Source organism: Cryptomeria japonica, chromosome 9 (genome assembly GCF_030272615.1).
Source record: "Cryptomeria japonica chromosome 9, Sugi_1.0, whole genome shotgun sequence".
NCBI lineage: Eukaryota > Viridiplantae > Streptophyta > Pinopsida > Cupressales > Cupressaceae > Cryptomeria > Cryptomeria japonica.
The window spans coordinates 636,540,246-636,559,769 of record NC_081413.1 but is presented as its reverse complement, the minus strand read 5'-3'; the positions used below and the strand labels follow the sequence as shown (position 1 = coordinate 636,559,769).

At 36.0% G+C, this 19,524-nt stretch overlaps 1 protein-coding gene across 1 annotated transcript; it reads left to right on the top strand.

Annotated features, from left to right (window-relative positions):
- Nucleotides 1-14,193: 14,193 nt before the first annotated feature.
- Nucleotides 14,194-19,160, top strand: LOC131858575 (uncharacterized). Its single transcript, XM_059211860.1, has 4 exons — nucleotides 14,194-14,244; nucleotides 14,418-14,807; nucleotides 18,549-18,818; nucleotides 19,089-19,160. The coding sequence occupies exons 1-4, from the start codon at nucleotides 14,194-14,196 to the stop codon at nucleotides 19,158-19,160; spliced, it is 783 nt and encodes a 260-aa protein (XP_059067843.1).
- Nucleotides 19,161-19,524: the final 364 nt, after the last annotated feature.

Genomic DNA, 19,524 nt, shown 5'->3' with positions numbered 1-19,524 from the left:
ATTTTTAAGACTATTGGTGACTCTAGTTGGAGACGTTCATTTCATAGGAATGAAACAAGAATCCAAAATCTTTGGTGAAGCAGACCAGATTGCAGAGAAGACCAAAAAGAAGTTACCTAGACAGGGCAACTTCAACAGAAATGAAACTACACTACTTATATACAAAACCTAACTAATGCTCATGGAAAATAACTACTTTAAGAAAAGTAGAGCTTCAAGAGTTGTCCAGGAACAGGCAATTCAAGATTATTGCCATTTATATCTTGGAGAAAATGTGAATCTTCTCCCCACTTCCTCTAGATCATATATGGGCCAAGCCAAATGGCATCGAATTTCCCATGTTTTCCTGTACCTTGTAATCTTGCATTCCACATCAAAACCAAATCATTAATTTGAAAAGTCCTTATAGTTGTTCTTTTGTCATACAAGTTTTTTACTTGCATCTATAACTTTGCATTTCTAGCGTTATCTTCTCTTCTAATTTCATCCAATTCCATCAAAGCATCAACCCTTAACTGCATATCATCATCTATATCATTTTCATAAGTTTGGACAAACTTATACATTTCCATCAAATTATTCTAAGGTAGGCTTGCGCGCATACCATACACTAAGTCAAAAGGTGAACACCTTATTGCTTTCTTAATTGTCACTCGATTTTCCCAAACTGCCAATTTTAACTTTGAATCCCAGGACTTTTTATTTTTCTCCAAGATTCTTTTAATAATTTTCATCAAGCTCTTATTGCTCGATTTAGCTTGTCTATTTCCCTGTGGGTGGTAAGGTGATGAGTATGAAATCCGGATACCATACTTGTTGCAAAAATCTCCATATTCCTCTAACCTAAAGCTCATAGCATTATTAGAGACTATTCTTTCAGGACATCCAAATCTAGTCAATACATTATTTATGAGAAAATCAATCACCACCTTACTTGTTGCCTTCCTAGTGGGTATAGCTTCAACCCACTTAGTGAAGTAGTCAATAGCCACCAAAATCCAAGAGTGGCCAACACTTGATTTACATTCTCTTTCTCCAATAAATTCTATACCCCATTGTTGGAATGGAGCCTGCACATTTACAGGTTTCAATGGTAGATTTCCTTAAAAAAATTAATTTTCCTGCAAACTTTTGGCATGGATCACATCTTCTGACTAACTGATGTGCATCCTTGAAAATTGTTGGCCACCAAAACCCAGCCCTTAATACCTTGTGTGTGGTTGTCTTGGCCATATAATGCCCTTCACAAACTCCACCATGCAATTCTCACAATAACTTATGAGCTTGGTTCTGGTCAACATATTTTAACATGACACCATCACTGTTCCTCCACCAAAGTTTTCCATTGACAATGGCATATTTTATAGCATGTAATTTCAATGTCCTCTTTTTATTTTCAGCCATATCTTAAGGACATTTCATTTTCTGCAAGTAGTATATGATATCATCATACCACTCACAACCATCCATATCACAAACATAAGCTTTGTGTTCCTCGTCTATAACATTTATTTGATTTTCATCCAAATTACTCTAAGCCATTAATTTGGCCAATCCTAGTCTTCTCACTAATTTAGTGATTTGGATATCAATGTTGAATTCTTGGATCCTGTTGATCCATCTGCATCTCCTTCCAGACACTTCCTGTTGAGTGAAAATGTCTTTGACTGCAATACTAGGCACATATGCAAATATTGTTTCTCCCATCGGGTAACTCCTAAAAGCTTTTACTGTCTTTACTAGTGCATAAGCATGTTTCTCATTTAAATCATACTTCAATTCTACAGCCTGCAAGGACTTACTAAAAAATGCTATGGGTTGTTCAAAACCCTCTAAATTCTTTTGCAACAAGACAACAACAATAGTATGCAAAGATGCAAATAAGAATATTTGCATAGGTTTTCCATAATGAGGTGTTTTAAAAATAGGTGCATTCTTAATAGCTTGCTTGATTTCCTGAAAGGCCTTGGTTGGCTCTCCTTCCCATTCTAACTTTGTACCCTTTTTTAACATCTTGGAAATGGGTCTGCTAATTTCAGAAAAGTTAGTGACAAACCTTCTGAGAAAATTGATTTTCCCAAAGAATGATTGAATGCCTTTCATTGTCTTGGGCTAAGGGACTTTATCAATTGTTGCTACCCTTTCTGGGTCAATCCTTACACCATCTCTTGAAACAATATGACCCAAAAATTTACCTCCATTTACCCCAAAGGCACACTTCTTTGGGTTTAAAGATATTTCATATTCAACAGCCCTGTTGAATTTTTTTTCAAGATGACCACAATGATCATCTTCTTTCCTAGAATATGCTATTAAATCATCCTAATATACTACTAAGAAAACATTTATAATATCTAAGAATGCAACATCCATTTCTCTTTGAAATGTTGCTCCTGCGTTTCTCAAGCCAAAAGGCATCCTTACATAGACATAAGTTCCCCAAGGTGTAGTAAATATTATTTTGTATCATTCTGATTCGTTAACCATTACCTAGTTATAACCTGAAAATCCATCCATCATAGAAAAAATCTCACAACTTGTGACCCTTTGCAACATTGCTTCCATATTAAGCAATGGATAGTTATCTTTCAACGAAGATATATTCAAATTCCTAAAATCAACACACAATTTGATCTCTATTTTTTTTTTCTCACAGGTACCAAGTTAGAAACCCATGATGAATGTCTGATTGGTTTTATAATTCCAAGGTCCCTCAGCTTGACTAACTCTTCTTGCATCTTGGGTGCCAATGCTTGATTAATAGGTCTTTGCTTCTATCTAAAGAGCTTAGAATTTTCCTTCAAAGGAATTTTATGTTGAAATAAATCCTCCCTACAAGCTTTCAGGTCATCATATGACCAAGAAAAGACATGTTTATAATTTCTTAACAAATCAATTAGCATCTTTCTTACCTTGGTGACATTGTCTTTCCAATATACACCTTTCTTGGGGATCCTTCTGTCCCAAGGTTAATTTCTTCTAGATATTCAAGATGTGGGGCATTGGTAGCAACCCTGGCCATATCCTGAGTATTAAACACGCTTTCCAGAACAACCAATCCTTTGGGAATTTTGTTTATCTTCAATTTAATCACCTCCTTCCCAAAGATTGTCTCTTTTCCATCCTCTATTTGTACAAAGGTACCCAAATTAATCTCCTGATTTTTGTACTATTCTACACAAGTTAAGAACCCTAAAATATCATCATCATCATTGAAAACCTGTCAGCTTTCAATGTTATCAAGGACCGAAGGCCTAATTTGAACTTCAACTTTTGATATTCCGGCAAAGGTAATATCTTATGGCCTTAAATCTATATTGCCCAGCAGGTCTGCCATTCTATTATGGCTTCTTTCCTTCCAGTCACTGTCAAATGCATTAAAATTTTCAATCTGATCCCATACAATATTCCTATACTACTTCATCCTTCTATTCTTTGATGCATACTTAGACCTGACTTGGGATATGACTAATTTAGAATCTCCAATAACTTTGAGATTCCTTATCCGATGTTTTTTAGCTAATTTTCAACCCAGAAGAAATGCTTCATATTCTGCCACATTATTTGTGCATGCAAAAGACAAAGTAAAAGAAAATTTAAAACTTTCTCCACTAGATGAAATGAACAATATAATTGCACCTGAGCCTTCCCTTGAGCTAGCTCCATCAAAATACATCATCCATAAATTATCATCTCTTGATGCTTTTTCTACTTCCTCATCCAAAGGTGTAGATTGTCCTTTTTCCTTTTGCAAAGAATCCTCAACTTTGAATGCATTAATATCTTTGTCTATAAAACATGTCATGTCTTGATCAGAGTCTTTTTCTTGTACCATCAAATATGGAACTCTCGACTCCCTTTCAATCTTTACATTTTTACCATCAATACAAAAAGTGGCATAAGATAAATCACACTACAAACTTCCACCCATAGAGGCACTCCACTTTCTTGACAGCAACATCCCATAATGAGGTGGGATATCTACAACTAGGACACTCATGGTTAGCTCCTTCTAAGGGAAAGCAGCAAGTTTATAAGGCAATTCCCTTATGGTACCTATCACAGGTACTTCTCTTGAATCCATAGCACAACATTTGCCATGAGTATCTACATTTAAACCCATGGCTTGCATTATCCTCATTGGCATGACACTATTTGGGGCCCCCGAATCAATCATACAATTCTATAGGACTCCTCCATTTATGATAACACTCAAAAAGAAAGGTTCCACATTATCAGGGCTCTCACCTACTATGTCTTCAAGATAAATTTGGGGAATCTGAGAAACTATTCCCTCTAACTCTTTATCCTTTGTCTCATTTTTATTCACTCATTCTATTACATTATGAGAAACATTCCCATGTTCAATCTCAACAGATTGAGAAACACCCACAACCCAGGCCATGGCTTTCTCTTTATGCTCTTCAATTCTTAGAATTTCTTGTAAAGGAACCTTAACTGTAATCTAAGAAAGCAACTGAAGCATATCAATAGGTGTGTAAACTGGCAATTCAAGAGACATACTTGATTTTTCTTCATGTTTCTTTGGTTTGTTGCTTTCAATTTTATTTTTTTCTTCATGTCCTCTCCAACAAGTGAAGCAAATTTTTCAACCATCTTTATCTTCACCTTTGGTGATGCATTTTCTACACTAGGTTTTATAGTTTCATCTTTCTTAGCCCATTCTTTCTTCTTGACCTCCTTGATTTTGACTTCACCCTTCCTTAGCTTATCCTCCTTGACCTCCTTGCCTTTATTTTTCAACTCTTTAATTAACAAACCAGAAGGGTTGCCCTAGTCTTCACCAAGTGTTTTTCTTCTCAACTGATAATTGCTTTTAACCTGAACTACCATTTCAGCTGTTATTCAGGAAATCTCTTCATCTAAAGGTCTCCTCTAGGATATAGAATCTCCTCCTTGTTTAGAATTGCACATTTGATCATCAACACATAATTCATCATCGAAAAAAACTTGTTGATGGTATGATTTTGTTCTGTGCCTCTAGCAATCTACATACAGATCCTGAGTCTCAATATCAGAAAAATATTCTATCCCTTCGAGGTAAGAAGTAGTCATGAGACAATCAACATTATCATCCTCAAAAGTTTCTTCTCCTTCTTCATGTAACTCATCTTTTCCAGAAATAAATTGTGCAACAACAGTACAATATTCAGGTGAGTGGGGTGATTGACAAGAAACACACCAAGGTGTATCCTCAATAACATTCACTGTGTTTTTTTGTAATGGATCAGGAGTTTGATGCTCCTACTTATTCTTTTGCTTCCAAACTAGTATGCCATCCTTCCAATTTGTGTTGTAAGGATAATCCTGCAATCTTGGGGTCTATTAAATTTATTAAACTGTGGCTTTTTTGGTATAGTACCCTTATCATTCTTTTCCACAGTCAATTTTAGATCCTTCAAGGTATTAAGTACCTTGTCCCATTTGTCTTCCTCTTTAGGTTTTGACCCTAAAGACTTTTCAACTCTATCCTTTGCACTCTTAGAAAATCTAGGATCCTCTCTTCTTTCGAGCTTACCTGAAGCTCTTCTATTCCCTTCAATGTTAATAGCTATCTTAAATACATCTATAACAACTTTGAGGATCTTTATCTCTAAGGATGTATGCCATTTTTGCATCAAATGCATTTGTATATGTGGTCAGACAAATATTATCATCCAACCTTAAAACTTGAAACAACTTATGTGTGGCCTTTTGAAACCTGATATTAAAATCAGCAACATCCTCATTTAATGACATCTTGATGTTATTGAAATCATTTAACATGAAGATTGCATTAATTTTATCACCATACTTCTCTTTGAAACATTTCTCAAATTCTTCCCAAGAGCTGATACTTGCAGTTGGCAACCCTCTGTACCAATCCCTAGCATCCTCTGTCACAGATTGCACAAAACATTTAATGACAACATCCTCATGCTCCACTTCATAGTCATTTAACTTATCAATGAATGCCCTCAGATGTTCCTCACCAGTAATAGCATTATTCCATGTGAACTTACTGAATTTATCCCTTAAGTCATTTGGGATTGCATTACAATATCCTGGTATCCCATCAAAATGCAACTGCCTCTATCTTCCTAGATGAATAGGTCTTATTTGAAACTTCTCAACAACATCTTGTCCTACAACATTTGTTGTGGAATTCATCGTAGTAGTATTTGTTCTAGTGCTAACCACATCAATAGCATTAAAATCTTTAGAAATTTGGGGCTAACTAATGTTTGCAGTAAGCACTTGACTTCCCTACCCAATAATTGCAACTCCGGTATTCTCGGTACTCTGAAAATTCTGGGCAGGAGTATTTGTATTGACATTTGGTGTTGTTGTAGAAACCACACCAAAAATAACCTAAGTTTTAGATAGACCAGCAGCAAATGAAACACTGTTCAATATTGACAACTTAAGGAAATCAATCTTTCTCATGATTTCTCCACTTGAAGCTTCAATCTCACTTCTCTTCAACTCTTTTGCAAGAGTTTCATTTTCTACCCTAGCTCTTTCTAGCTCAGTGTCAACTTGGGATAACTCTTGACTCAGATCTGGGATAGTTGAAGATCTTTTATCATCTATCTTAATACCGGATACTTTTTGTTTTCCTTTATCCAGATCTAATTTAGGAATCTGAGCACTTGGCTGACTAGAATCTGCTAACCTTTGGTGATCTGCATTACTCTTAACCTTTTCTTTTGTAATTTTTTCAGATTTTTTATCTAAGATCTCTCTTAGAATAGGATCCTCAACACTAGGTTTAACATTTTCCTGAGTCAATGCTTTGAGTGTTACCAATTGTTGTATTAGAATGTATCTTCCTATTACAGCTCTAATGACTTCAGATTCCTTTTATTTTTCTCTCTTCCTTCTCAAATTTATTTGTTCTTGGAGCTTCATTCTCAATGTGTTTATATCTCCAAAAACTTCTTCAAGATTTGGTAAAGTTATCTCAGATCTAGAAGTATCATCTAAATCAATTAAGTTCACATTACCTTGCTCCTGAATTGACTGATAACCATGAGAAAAATCCGTTGTGAGACGCAGAGGAGGAGGTACACCAATAGAATTTTCACTTTGGTGACTTCTACTTCTACTCCAACCTCTCTTCTTTTCTGAATACTGAACTTGGGTAGCCTCTTTTGTATGTGGTTGCACCTCTTCTTGAATAAGTGTATCAAACAAGGAATTGAAGAATCCTAAACTATCTGATTCAGAACTTTTAGAAGATGATGTATGAACTTTAGGAACAGGATTTAAATGTCACTTACTTACATTCTTGTGCTTAGGTTTCCATGATGAGGGAGCAGTGCTAGTTTTTGCATTTCTTCTTGTCCCATTTCTCTGCAGAGCTCCATGAAGCTCTTCCAACTTCTCTTCAGGATGAAACCTCATGTAACCTCTAGTGTTCTTCTCTTTACTCAGTAACAAAATCTTTCAAAAACTTGTTAGAAATTTTCAAAAATACACGCACTGGCACAAAGACCTCAAAGTCACCACCCAAATAACTTTTGGGTACCAAATAATATACTACTTGGTAATCTTTGAAATCTATGAGCCTTTCTCACAAACAAGAATGTTTTTCTCAAAAAATATAGAACACCTTTTACACAAAAAATCATGAGCCAGAAACACCAAGCTACGGGCTCAACTATTTAATCACAGAAACACTATGGAAATTAAATGCAATTTTCCTAAATGGTCGACAACACTTACTGAAACTATGCATTAGCCCCCAACAGAGTCGCCATTTTTGTTGGTTCCCCAAAATAGGTTTACACTGCAACAAGGCAGAAACCAAGTTGATTCCTCAAAATACTTTTGGAAAGCCACTTTCAACTATCAATATCCTTCAAACTTGGACCAACTACAACAAGGATCTACAAATCCTTCTCCACTTTGGGCTCTGCAAGACCCAGGAGGGTAATCCCTTAGCAAATTTGTGATCTCTGTGCCACATTCATGAATTATGCTAAAAACAAAGTAGATAATCTCATATATTGGCTCAACAGCAAGGAGAATGCTCAAGAATGGTGACTTCTTCAGTGATCCTCGACCTTATTTGGAGCATGAGATAGTAGGACAAATTAAACATACATGGAAAGCTTAGAAATATGTATTGATTTTAATAATTATGATAAACCATAACTAAAACAAACGCAAAATTGAAAAACTAATGACACCTGCTAGCACATACCAGTGCCTTATACCATTGGGCTCTGAGTTTTTAAAATATTACCGAAACTTGATAGAAATTTATTCGATAGCTGATTAGATCTTGAAACATACTGCATTACAATATCCTTTTATCTGCAATTTCTTACCCGAACTACTTATCAAATCCTAGTACAAACTTTATCCCTCTGTGATCTCATTCAAGAATTTTAATTAACCCCTTGGATTAAAGCATGAAATGAAAGAATACATGCATCATAACAATGCAATGAACAAATGAAACCCTTGATTCCATTTACCCAAAAGAAAAGAAAACCATACATAGGAGAGTAAGGATTTGAAATTGTATTTGTATTAAATCCAAAGCTACCTTTTATCAAATGACCAAATATATTTCATTTACAAGATAGCCCAATTGAAATCTGAAATTGATGACTATCTTCTATTTTGCTCTCCAAAATGACATTACAATTCTCCTCTATTCACTCATGACTTCTCAAAACTGGAAACTAATCCTGTGGAGTCGACCTACACAAAGAGACCCTTTTCAAAGATTTTGGAACCCTTTCTAATGGCTTGTATTTCCTCTTTATAGAAAATAAGGGAGAAAACAAGATTTAGGCCAATAGACACATGTCATTAGGATGATTAAACATACCTTAAGTTTTTTACAACAATTTTTTTATCCTTAAAGAAGTTATAACCAATATAAAAATCTATGGTCGCTTCTCTGATATTCATGATGTATTTTACTACCATTGTTGTTGTTTTGGTTCAAAAAGATATCTACCACTAGAAGAAAAAAACAATTATATCAAATTATTTACAACCCTTATTCATCATTCAGATATGTCCTACTCCGTCCATTATACTCTTCATCAGATGGACATTCATAACTCATGACTTCATTAGCTTTAGCTCTGTATGGAGTGTATTTAATAGCTACTTGATTTGCCTCTTTTTCAAAAGATTCAAAAAATGACCCTGTGGAAATTATTTTGTCCATGCTATCCTCTATCATATCCATGTCCATCCCTTCACATATTAACTCCACCTAGGTGTTGATGACTCTCTACCTCCTCTTTCCAAAATTGTAGAGGCTTAACTACCCCATCTTAATCTTCAATATGTGGCAAAAGTGTTTCACTCAACTCACTTAAAGTTCTCATTAGCTCCCTTATCTTTCTTTCTATAATATCTAGCAAAATTTCGGCCTCCTGCATTGATTTTACCAACAAATAAGTTGGTTGGAGTGTAGGTGGCCTCTTAGCATGATATTTGGAAGCCATAGACATTATTCTAAGCTCATTTCCCCTTTGCAACCATTTTGTGAACAAGGGAACTGCCATTTCTTTATCATCATCAAATTTCTAAATAGAATTAAATAATAAAGAATACAAAGCATGAATGCTATTAAGTCTACTATCAACCTTTTCATTTAAATGAGTTAGAACTAAACTAACTATCTCCTTTTTTTCCAAGATGAGTGGTCTCCTGATTCCTTCAACTTATTTTCTAATTCAATAATCTTCTCAAAGATCTGGGATTGAGTTGGATCAGTATATCTAGTGGCTTTAGGCTTGTCATCATCATATGGCACCAATGATATATTGGGGACATCAACATTGATGTCAGGTTGAACTGCTTTTTCTTCATGGGTAATAGGTGATGACCTGGATGTTGATGGCACTTATGTCCCTGTAAGTGCAAAAGAGGAGACTCTTATCTGTCCTTTCTCAAGAAGTTTCACTCTTGTTTACAACTCTACACACCTCTATTGAAATGCATTGTACTCATTGAAAAGCTTGTCAAATTTTCTCATTAGCTCTGCCTTTTCCAAGGCTTCTCTTCTTGAAGTTTCATGAGCCAATTTGGCAACATCAACATTCAACTTTGTAGCCTCCACACTTGATGTGTCATATGCTCTTTTTACAATAAGGCCTCCCCTTAAGTTGGGATTTATGTCACCAACGTTGGGCTTTCTAGGTCCTTCCTATAAGGCCCATATTGCCAAGGTTGCATAATCATCTACAAAATCTGATCCTTTTAATGCCAGCCTTTCTTCTTCTTTTGAACCTAATTTATGGTCCTTTGATTTCCTAATTTCACCAAAGGCCACTGCATCTTCTATACCCCATTCTGGTAAAATCAGGACTCCGGCATGATTTACAATCATCCTGCCCTCTTCTGCAATAATTTTTTTGAACTCTTCCATCATCTCATTTTTAACTTCTTCCTGATTTTTATGTTCAGACCTATCTAGCCTCTGACATTTTTTCTCTGCACTTCTCTTCTTAAATTCTTCTATTTTTATTTTCCATACTAATTGCAAAAAGGTCGGGCTTCTCACAAAAGCATCATCCTCAAGGAATTTATCACATGCCTCCTTTCTTGCATCTTTCAAAGCTATACCCTGAATATCCAAAGGGGTAAGGTCCAGTTCCAAACTAGGAGGCACAAGAGGAATACTAATCTGCATCTCTCCAGTTGTCACCATTAAATGATCTTCCTCTATTCGTTCTTCATCCTGCCTTAAAGGTGAATAGGGCACATGTGGTGGTGAAGGTCTTCTATCTGAATCTTCAAGATCAATGATCTTGACCCCTTTAAAAGGCTTAACTTGCACCTTCGGAGAACGCTCTGTCTTCATTATCCTTTTAACCTTTCTCCTCACCAATTCTCCAATATCGTTGTTTCTCTCCTCTTCTCCACTTGTTTGTTATCTTGCCCTCTTTCGATAAGGCTCATAAATAGGTCTCTCTTCGATCAAGCCATCTGTTCTTTGAGGTAGGGGAGGTCGTGAGTCTATGTGTTGCATCCTCTTTTGATGAATCAAAACTTATTCCTCCACTTTGATGGGTGTTGGATGGTGTGCATCTCTTCTTTCAACTTGTCAGCCATGAACCTCTTCAAGTTTGGCCTTCTTCTCCTTGAATGTAAGAATCAATTCAAAAAAATTGTTCATAACAAAATTGACTTTAGTACAAAATGGAGTGAAATCTTTTGTTGAATCGTTGCTTGGATCCATTTTCTGAATTATAGCCCATAACTTCCTGAAAGCTATCCATTTCTCTTTTCTCCAATCCTGAGTCATGAAATCAAACTCATTTCTAATTATATCCTCAAGAAATTTGTGTTCATGAGGCAATAGGCCTCCTTTTACTCTTCCCCTTAAAATGTTGTAAAACCCCTCTGGGCTACTATGTCCAGCAGAGCTAAACCCTAAATGATATGGTGCAAATAATTTGTCGAAATGCTTATACCCTCCTTTTAGAATCACAAAATTTGGGACGATAGTATGATCAAGGAAAATTGCTCCTTTACTTCTTCACTTTAATTTGTTATCATGGATGCACCCTATCTACCACATTACTTCAGCAAAACCCATTCTCAAAGGAAAATTAAATGCTAATACATGTGGCTTACCAGACAAACCATAAATTCTAATAATAGTGCTAACAAGATAAGGGATGAAATCCCCCTAATTGTGCTCATTTTTCAGGAGTGGCAATCTCTCCTTGGGCCTTACAAAATCATGCAATTATGTGGCAATCCATGGTAGGTTCACTATCAATCTTTTCCTTAACTTAGAAGCAAGATTATTATCAAACCTTATAAAGCTAGCCTCCTATCTGTCCCAAGACATGTTCATGCTCCAAAGCTGCACTGGAATTTCATTATTGTCAATTGTTCTTCTGAGACTCATAGTGCCTTCAAAATAATCTGCATTTTGATACAAGAACATGTGCATGAGCAAGGAATACCAGTAGAAATGAGTGCCAGACACTTCATTCTTAACATCCTACAACCCCTCATGAATCTTCTCTTGAAGGTAAGGGTCAAAGTCAAAAATCACTGTATAATCTAGATGTTGAATTCACATAGCCATGTGCATGAATTCAGGTGGCATAACTATTATTGGATTGAAACCCAAAACCTAGCATAGAGAGAAAAAGGTAACCTGAAAATAGGGAGCAAAATCACCAATGGGAAAAGGATCCTCTGAACTAGGGCCAATGTAGTATGTTGTATGTCCTTCTTTTGCCAAATTAATTGGAAGAAAGTGAATTCTAATGAAGCCTTTCATTCTATAATACTCTTCCTTCAATTCATTTAAATCTATTTGTACCAGGTTGGTAGATGGTTCATATAAGTCAAAAATCTCTTGGAATTCCTCTCTCCTAATTGTCAGTAGAATTTCTCCTTCATTTCCCCTTATAACCCTCAAAATAGGGTCATATCTATTTGCAACAGCCTTGAGCAGGTTGACATCCATGGATACATTCAGCACCACTAATTTACCCATCATATTGCCAGACACTGGAGAATGGAGATTGTAAATTCCTTTGTCTGTACCACAATTTGAACATATCTTTTCCAGTCATTTGCACCCTAGCATCCACCAATTGGTATGCTTTATTAGTCAACCCTTCTCCTAGGTTTTTACCATGCTAAAATTTCTTCCCTTGGTACTTATCATTACTCGAGGGTTTTAATTGATTGAGAAAATCATCAAAAAGATTTCAATTCAAATATTCAGTCTACCCTAAATGTTTTCATGAGGGAGCCATCTTACCATACTAGGGTTTCTACCAGTCAACCACGAGAGAAAAAAGAAACTAGGATTCGACACAAAAACCTCAAGAATAACACAGAGATATGCGAATTATTATCAAAATATAAATCCTAGAACAATTTGTGAGATTTTCCCTATAATTACTCAGACAATTCACACTTCAATTATTTAGGGAACTACTTTGTAAACACTAGGGAAATAGAAATCATGCACTGAATGAAACCATCTCAATCTTCTTCAGATTTGAGGAAGTCCTCTTAATCATGATGAATCACTTTATGAATTGAAAATAGCTTTGAGAGTGTTTTTATTATTGTGTGGAATGAAGTGCCAATGTCTCATCCGCCATTACTGCTCGCGTGAGTGAAATAAGGGCTCTAACTTGCATTTGAAATAAGTTTAAAATTAAACCGTTGATCATCTTTCAAAATGGCACATCGCACAATCATTGACCATCACATGTGGCAAGTAGGTCCATTCTAAGCATGATGTGGCAAAGCCAACTCACCGCTTACTTATCCTCTTTCAGTGACCCCACCATCAGCCTTTCTTGGTCTGCTTTGGACACGTGTCATCATCTTCTGATGTCCCGATCTTTAACCCTCCTGCAGCTTCTTTCACGGGGTTACGAGGGTCGTCGGATATGTTCACACTTTACCTACAAGCTACGGTGATCACTTAACAATAACTGCTAACTCTCAAGCACTTCTTGGATTGGTATTAAAACATCATCGTTGAATTTTAACATGTGCAGAAACATGCACCTTTAGTAGCTCGGGTTTTATCTACTGGGAATGGGCAACATGAGGGATTTGAAAAGTCAAACCACTGGCTCACCCTTCTCGAATGAGGGCATGTGGCATCATCTCATGATGTTGTGTTCTTTATCTTCCTTGCACTTTCAATCACAGGGTTGCGTGAATTGTAGGATCTACTCGTGATTTAACATAAAGTCACAAAAGAAATACATAAGACTTTAGACTTAGGAAAATTTAGGCGCTAGCAAAAAATATTAAACGGGATCCGCCTAGGGTAATTCTACATGCAACTTAGGAAAAACAATAAAGGGACCAGCCAAATGCAACTTAACATTTTAGGAAAAAGAATGGCCCCACCAATGGTAACCGACCCTTGGCTTTAAGTGGAAAAAGGTCACACAGAATTATAACAAGCCTAGGGTTTTTAATAAAAGTTTATCAAAATGCACAGAACCCTAAAACCCTAGATGTATAAGGACAAGAACAGAGAACAAAATAATTCTGAAAGATCAAAAAAATTATTAAGGCATGAAAATATTTTGCATCTTTATTTTTAGGACTATCAAGAGAAGAGCAGTGAAGATACCAAACCTACTTAGAGGAAGAATCTTTTCTAGACTGTGTGTAAATATTGTATATATTTGAATTAAAGATAATTTGGTATTTGAGGATATGGTAGAGAATCTTGGATTGAAGAGGTTTAAGCACCCTTGTCCTTACAAGGTAAGTTGGTTGCATAATGATCATAAGTTAGAAGTAAAAGAGCAGTGTTTGGTGAATTTTAATATTGGACCTTTTAGGGATGAAGTCTTATGTGATGTTTTGTCTATGCATATTTATCATCTTTTGTTGGGAAGACCTTAGCAGTTTGGTGGAGGATCTATCTATGATTGTAGAAGAAACCTAATCACTATTCAGAAGGGTGGGCAAAAGTTCACATTGGCTTCTCTGAGGGAGAAAGAGAAGTGAGGAATTTGAGTCTTGAAAAGAGTTGCAGTGTTGAGAAGCAAGTTGTAGAAGTTATATCGGATGGTGGAATGAATTTGCAGAAGGATATATTAGGTAAGTCGGATAGTAAGGAGGAATCGAATGGAAGTAAGGTTATGATGGAATACAGGACAAAATCTTGTGGCAGAAATAAATCAGAGTTGCACAAGAAACAGAGCATTGGTCAGAGACAGTATGCAGGTCTGGAAAAAGGGAAGAGAAACAAAAAGAAACAAGATTTGTGGAATCTGGTTGAGGTTCCTGAAGAGATGAGGAAGAGGATTGCAAACAAAGAAGATGTTTGGATCAGAAATGTGTTGGCATTTGATCATTTGATCTTAACCGGTAATTGTTTGTTTGCTTGATGCAACCGGTACATGTTTTATTAGATTGTTGTATGTTTTCATTGATGGAAACTATGTTTTTATAGTCATATAAGTCCTACTTTTCAACTGAAAAGGCTTAACTGATAAGCAGAGACAGTTTTTATCAGAACCGGTAATTAGGACTTTAACCGGTAAAAGACAGACAGAATAATATTCTGACAACCAGTACAGGAAATTTATGAAGAGTGGGATGATGCGGTTTTGTAGCAGCAAAGAAGACTGGTAAATAAAGTTATGTTCATGACCGCATGTGGTGATTCGATCAAGTGAACGATATTTGATTGATTGAGCAGGTATTCTGATGGACATTCAATCGGTAGTGATGAAAATCACTCAAATTGGTAAAACAGCACAAAATTTGTTTTGTTATGTCGGTGGCCGACATAACTAAGGCATACAATGCAAGATTGTCTAGATACATTGAACCTAGGGAATTGTTCCAAGGTTCTAGCTGACCCAATAATGTTTTTAAGATGTGTGGTGAGGTATGAAGGTATATATAAGTATGAGTTTGAATGTGTAAGAGATCATTAGCAAATTTCTTATTTCTGATAGTGCAATGATCGGAGGAGTTCTGAGATGAAGTATATGTGAATTTGTAATGTTCTGAAGCAGATCTTATTATACACTAATGGTGTTATACTAAGATCATTTCTACTTGTTGTCTCCCTAACAGTTGCAGCAAGAAAATACTCTCACAAGGTCACTCCTAACAGGGTGTAGCCGGATCCTAATAGGTCTGACCATCAAATCCTCTAACTAGATGACAAATTAACTTGTGTTTGCAAATCCCACTAACGTGGGTAGCTCCTAACATGGCTGGTCCTCATAGGCCTTATCATATACCTCTTAACTAGGCTTAGACACTTCTAACAGGGTGTGCCGCTAACTAGTTGTTGTAGACCTTAACCGGTCAGATCTCTATACTACAGATAGTGGATCTTTGTGGGTACTAACTCCCACCATGGTTTTTCCCATTTGGGATTTCCATGTATAACCTCTTGTGTCATGTGGTTTATGCTTTATGTGGGGATTTCTTACTTGGTGTTATTTCATATATGCCTATTGAGTTTTAAGTTGGTGAAATTGATAATCAGATTTGTATTATTTTTACTTGCACTAATTCACCCCCCCCCCTCACAGTGCCTTATAAGTTCATCAATTGGTAGCAGAGCCAAACTTCCTTAAGGCTTAACCACTTGGAAGGGATCTCTAATCCTAAGGAAAATATGAGGAAAAGAATGAGTTACCGAGAGATGGCTAGGGAACTTGTAGAAACCAAGGAAGACCTAGAAACCCTAAGGGGCAAGTATAAGGCATCACTAGCTAAAAGGAAAGAACTAACTGAACAATTATTGGAGATCAATGAAAGTAGCTCTTTTGATGGAGAAAACATAGATGCATTGGTTGAGGAAGTGGAGAAACTAAATGGTGATAAAATTAACCTAAAGAGAGAGCTTGAAGCCCTTACAATCCAGATGAATCAAGAACTTGAAGCTAGGAGGGAAGTTGAAGACAAGATCAAAGAGAAAGATCATGAGATCTTAAGATAAATCAGGAGAATGGCACTCTTTATGCACACTAGCATGAGGAGAAAGAAGAGAAATAAGAAATCAAAGCAGATCTTGATATGGCAATGTCTCTAAGAGAGACTCTTATGAAGCAGAAGAAGATCTTACTAAAGAGCTTGCAGAAGATAATGAGAAGCTTGCAAAATTCAACAAGATTTATACCATGTTGGATGAATAGATCCAATCTTAGAGGATGAATGGTGATACATCTGGGTTAGGATACCATACATTTGAGAAAGAAGAAACTTCTGGTACCAAGAGCAACATGCATTAAGGTAAATCAACTCCTAAGCCTCAAAAACCTACCAGTAAGAAAGCTTACAAACCTATTTGTTTTAATTTTCATAAACCATGACATACTGCTAATGTGTGTAGAAGAAGATCTTATGCTAATACTGGTTATAGACCTAATAATAGATTTGTGCCTAGAAAATTTGAAGGTTAATGTTATACATGCAACATGTATGGGCATAGATCTATTGAATGCAAGTATGGAGCTAATAATCCAACACCTCATATGAATCCAAGAACTGTTGGTGATTGGAGAAAATAAATAAATGACCGGAGAAGCACTAATAGGAAAAGACCCTATGTTAATCGGTCTAGTCCCTATGAGATGGAGAGAAGAGTTATTGTGATTTGTTCAATCTGCAACAATTATGGACATGTAGAGATGAATTATAGAAGAAGGACATGTAGAGGCAATGCAGGACCATGGAGAGCATCTGGAATGGCATGTTATCATTGTAACAAACTGGGACACATTGCTAAGTTTTATAGAACACAGAAGAACCAACCGGTGATTCATTCTACAGACTGGAAAGGAAAGCAGAAATTTGATATTGAAGAAACTAGAGATGAGATGAATAAAATATGGAAGAAGGAGAGTGATGACGAACCATCTAAGGAATCAAATTCTTCACCTAGTGTGGAGAATACATTACCGGCAAACTAAGTTGTTATGACAACTTGGGGTGAGCATATTGTCAAGTGTTGAGATGAACCCCTAGATGAAGTACTGTAAGATGTATTTTGATGTTTATAAGTCTTTTTGAATCATAACTGGTAAATAACATACAACTTTAGCAACCGGTAATATGCTTAAGAGTGTTTTAAGGCATTTTAGGGTTTTGTCAGTTAAAGCATTTAATGCAGTAGTTAGAAGGCAAATAAATAGAACATTTTAAATTTCATTTCTCACATTGCAATCTTGAGAGAATTTGGCAAGTGAACAAAGCAGAGAAAATTTGTGATTGCAGTGTTCAGCATGTTTAGCAGAGATTTGAAGCTGTTTGAAGAACATTTTGTATTGGTGAACGGTGTTGAAGGTTTTGATGGTGTGAAACCCTAGTTCAAAAGGAGGAAAGGTATTTATCAGTAAATCTTACTCTTTACTTCGAGATTTTGCATATTTTAGTATGGATACTCTACATCTTGTTGATGTGACTGAGAGGCCATGACCAGAGTTCAAATGTCATCCTTTCAAATCAGAAGAAACAGACCTTGTTGGTATCGTATCCAATATACCGTATGGAGTTTGGCATGTTGAGGATGTCAGATAATTTTATTACTACAAACTGGAGAACATGGGTGTATCAGTTATTCATGATCTATATAAATCATTGTGTGATAACAAGGGCATACTGAAAGAGACTCCTATTACTCCCCCATTACATACAAAATTTTGACCGACTCTTTAACTATTACTCTCCCTTTGACAACAATTCTAGATAAAGAAGTAAAATAAATGAAATATATATACATTTTACATCAAAATTTGCATCAGATCATATATATATAAGAGTCATAAAGTTTTTTACAAAGCAATTTTAGAAAAAGTGTCACTGAAATAAAACTTCAATTGTTTTAGATCATTGTCCCATGTCTCTAACAGTGTGCTAGTAATCTCAACATTTGTCTTTATCTGCCCTACTAATTCCTACATTGCATCAACTATGCTCATCTTAGGTGTAACCAAAATAGCCTCTGACTCCTTGTATGCTCACTGTAAAATTTCCACTTTAGGAATCAGTTGAGTTTGGAGCTCCTTCAATGATCTAACCTATTTGAACATCATGAGTAGAAAGAGGAACAACTGGAGAAGAAATATGAAGAAAAGAGCTCTGATGAGCCACTGGTGAACACATGGCCTAATGATACTCAAACCCGATTGATAAGTGTAAATGTAGATATTGATGACAGTCAAAAGGAAAAGACTGGTGAAAAGAAGGATGAGGAAGCATCGTTGAATGAAAAAAATGTGGAAACTCAACCACCACCAGTCAAGGACACCACTGAAGAAGAGAAGACAGAAGAAGATAAGACCAAGAAGGAGAAAACAGAGAAAGAAAAGGCAGAGAAAAATGAGACAACGGAGAAGAAAATAATTGATGATGATGATGATGACTCGGTTAGTATTAAAGGACCTATTGATATGGGCAATCTAATTTCTTCTCAATTGATGGAGATTGGAACAACAATACAATCCAGAGCTCAAAAGAAGAGAATGAAAGAATGGTAGAGAGAGGTAGAGACAATCAAGTCAGCAGTTGATATTTTGTCTAGTCTCCTACCAGAGACTAATACTGAAAGTTTTGTTACTCCCATTGACAAACTTGGACAGTTGGTTACCGATGCCGAAGATCAACTCAAGACTTTTGAAGATGCAGTGTACATATCAGATGAAAAGGATTAAAAGAAGAAAAAGATAGAACAACTGATGTTTGAGATAGATAAAGTTAAGGTAGCACTCGTGGTTAATAAGGACTTGTTGAAGAATGCATTGGAAACCAGAGGAAAGATTTTGGCTACTGTTTCAAAATTTTCACTGTTTTGTGCTGACTTGAAGGAGAAAAGGGAAGATACTGAGAAAGAACTTGAAATATTGAGTGAAACATTTAGACCATTGAATGATTTAGCTATTCAATTTGGTAGATCAATTGTAGAACTCCATCACAAACTTGAGATGTATGAACATGAGCAGGTCAAACGGGTTAAATCATTGAAGGAGCTCCAAACTCAACCGATTCCTAAAGTGGAAATTTTATAGAGAGCATACA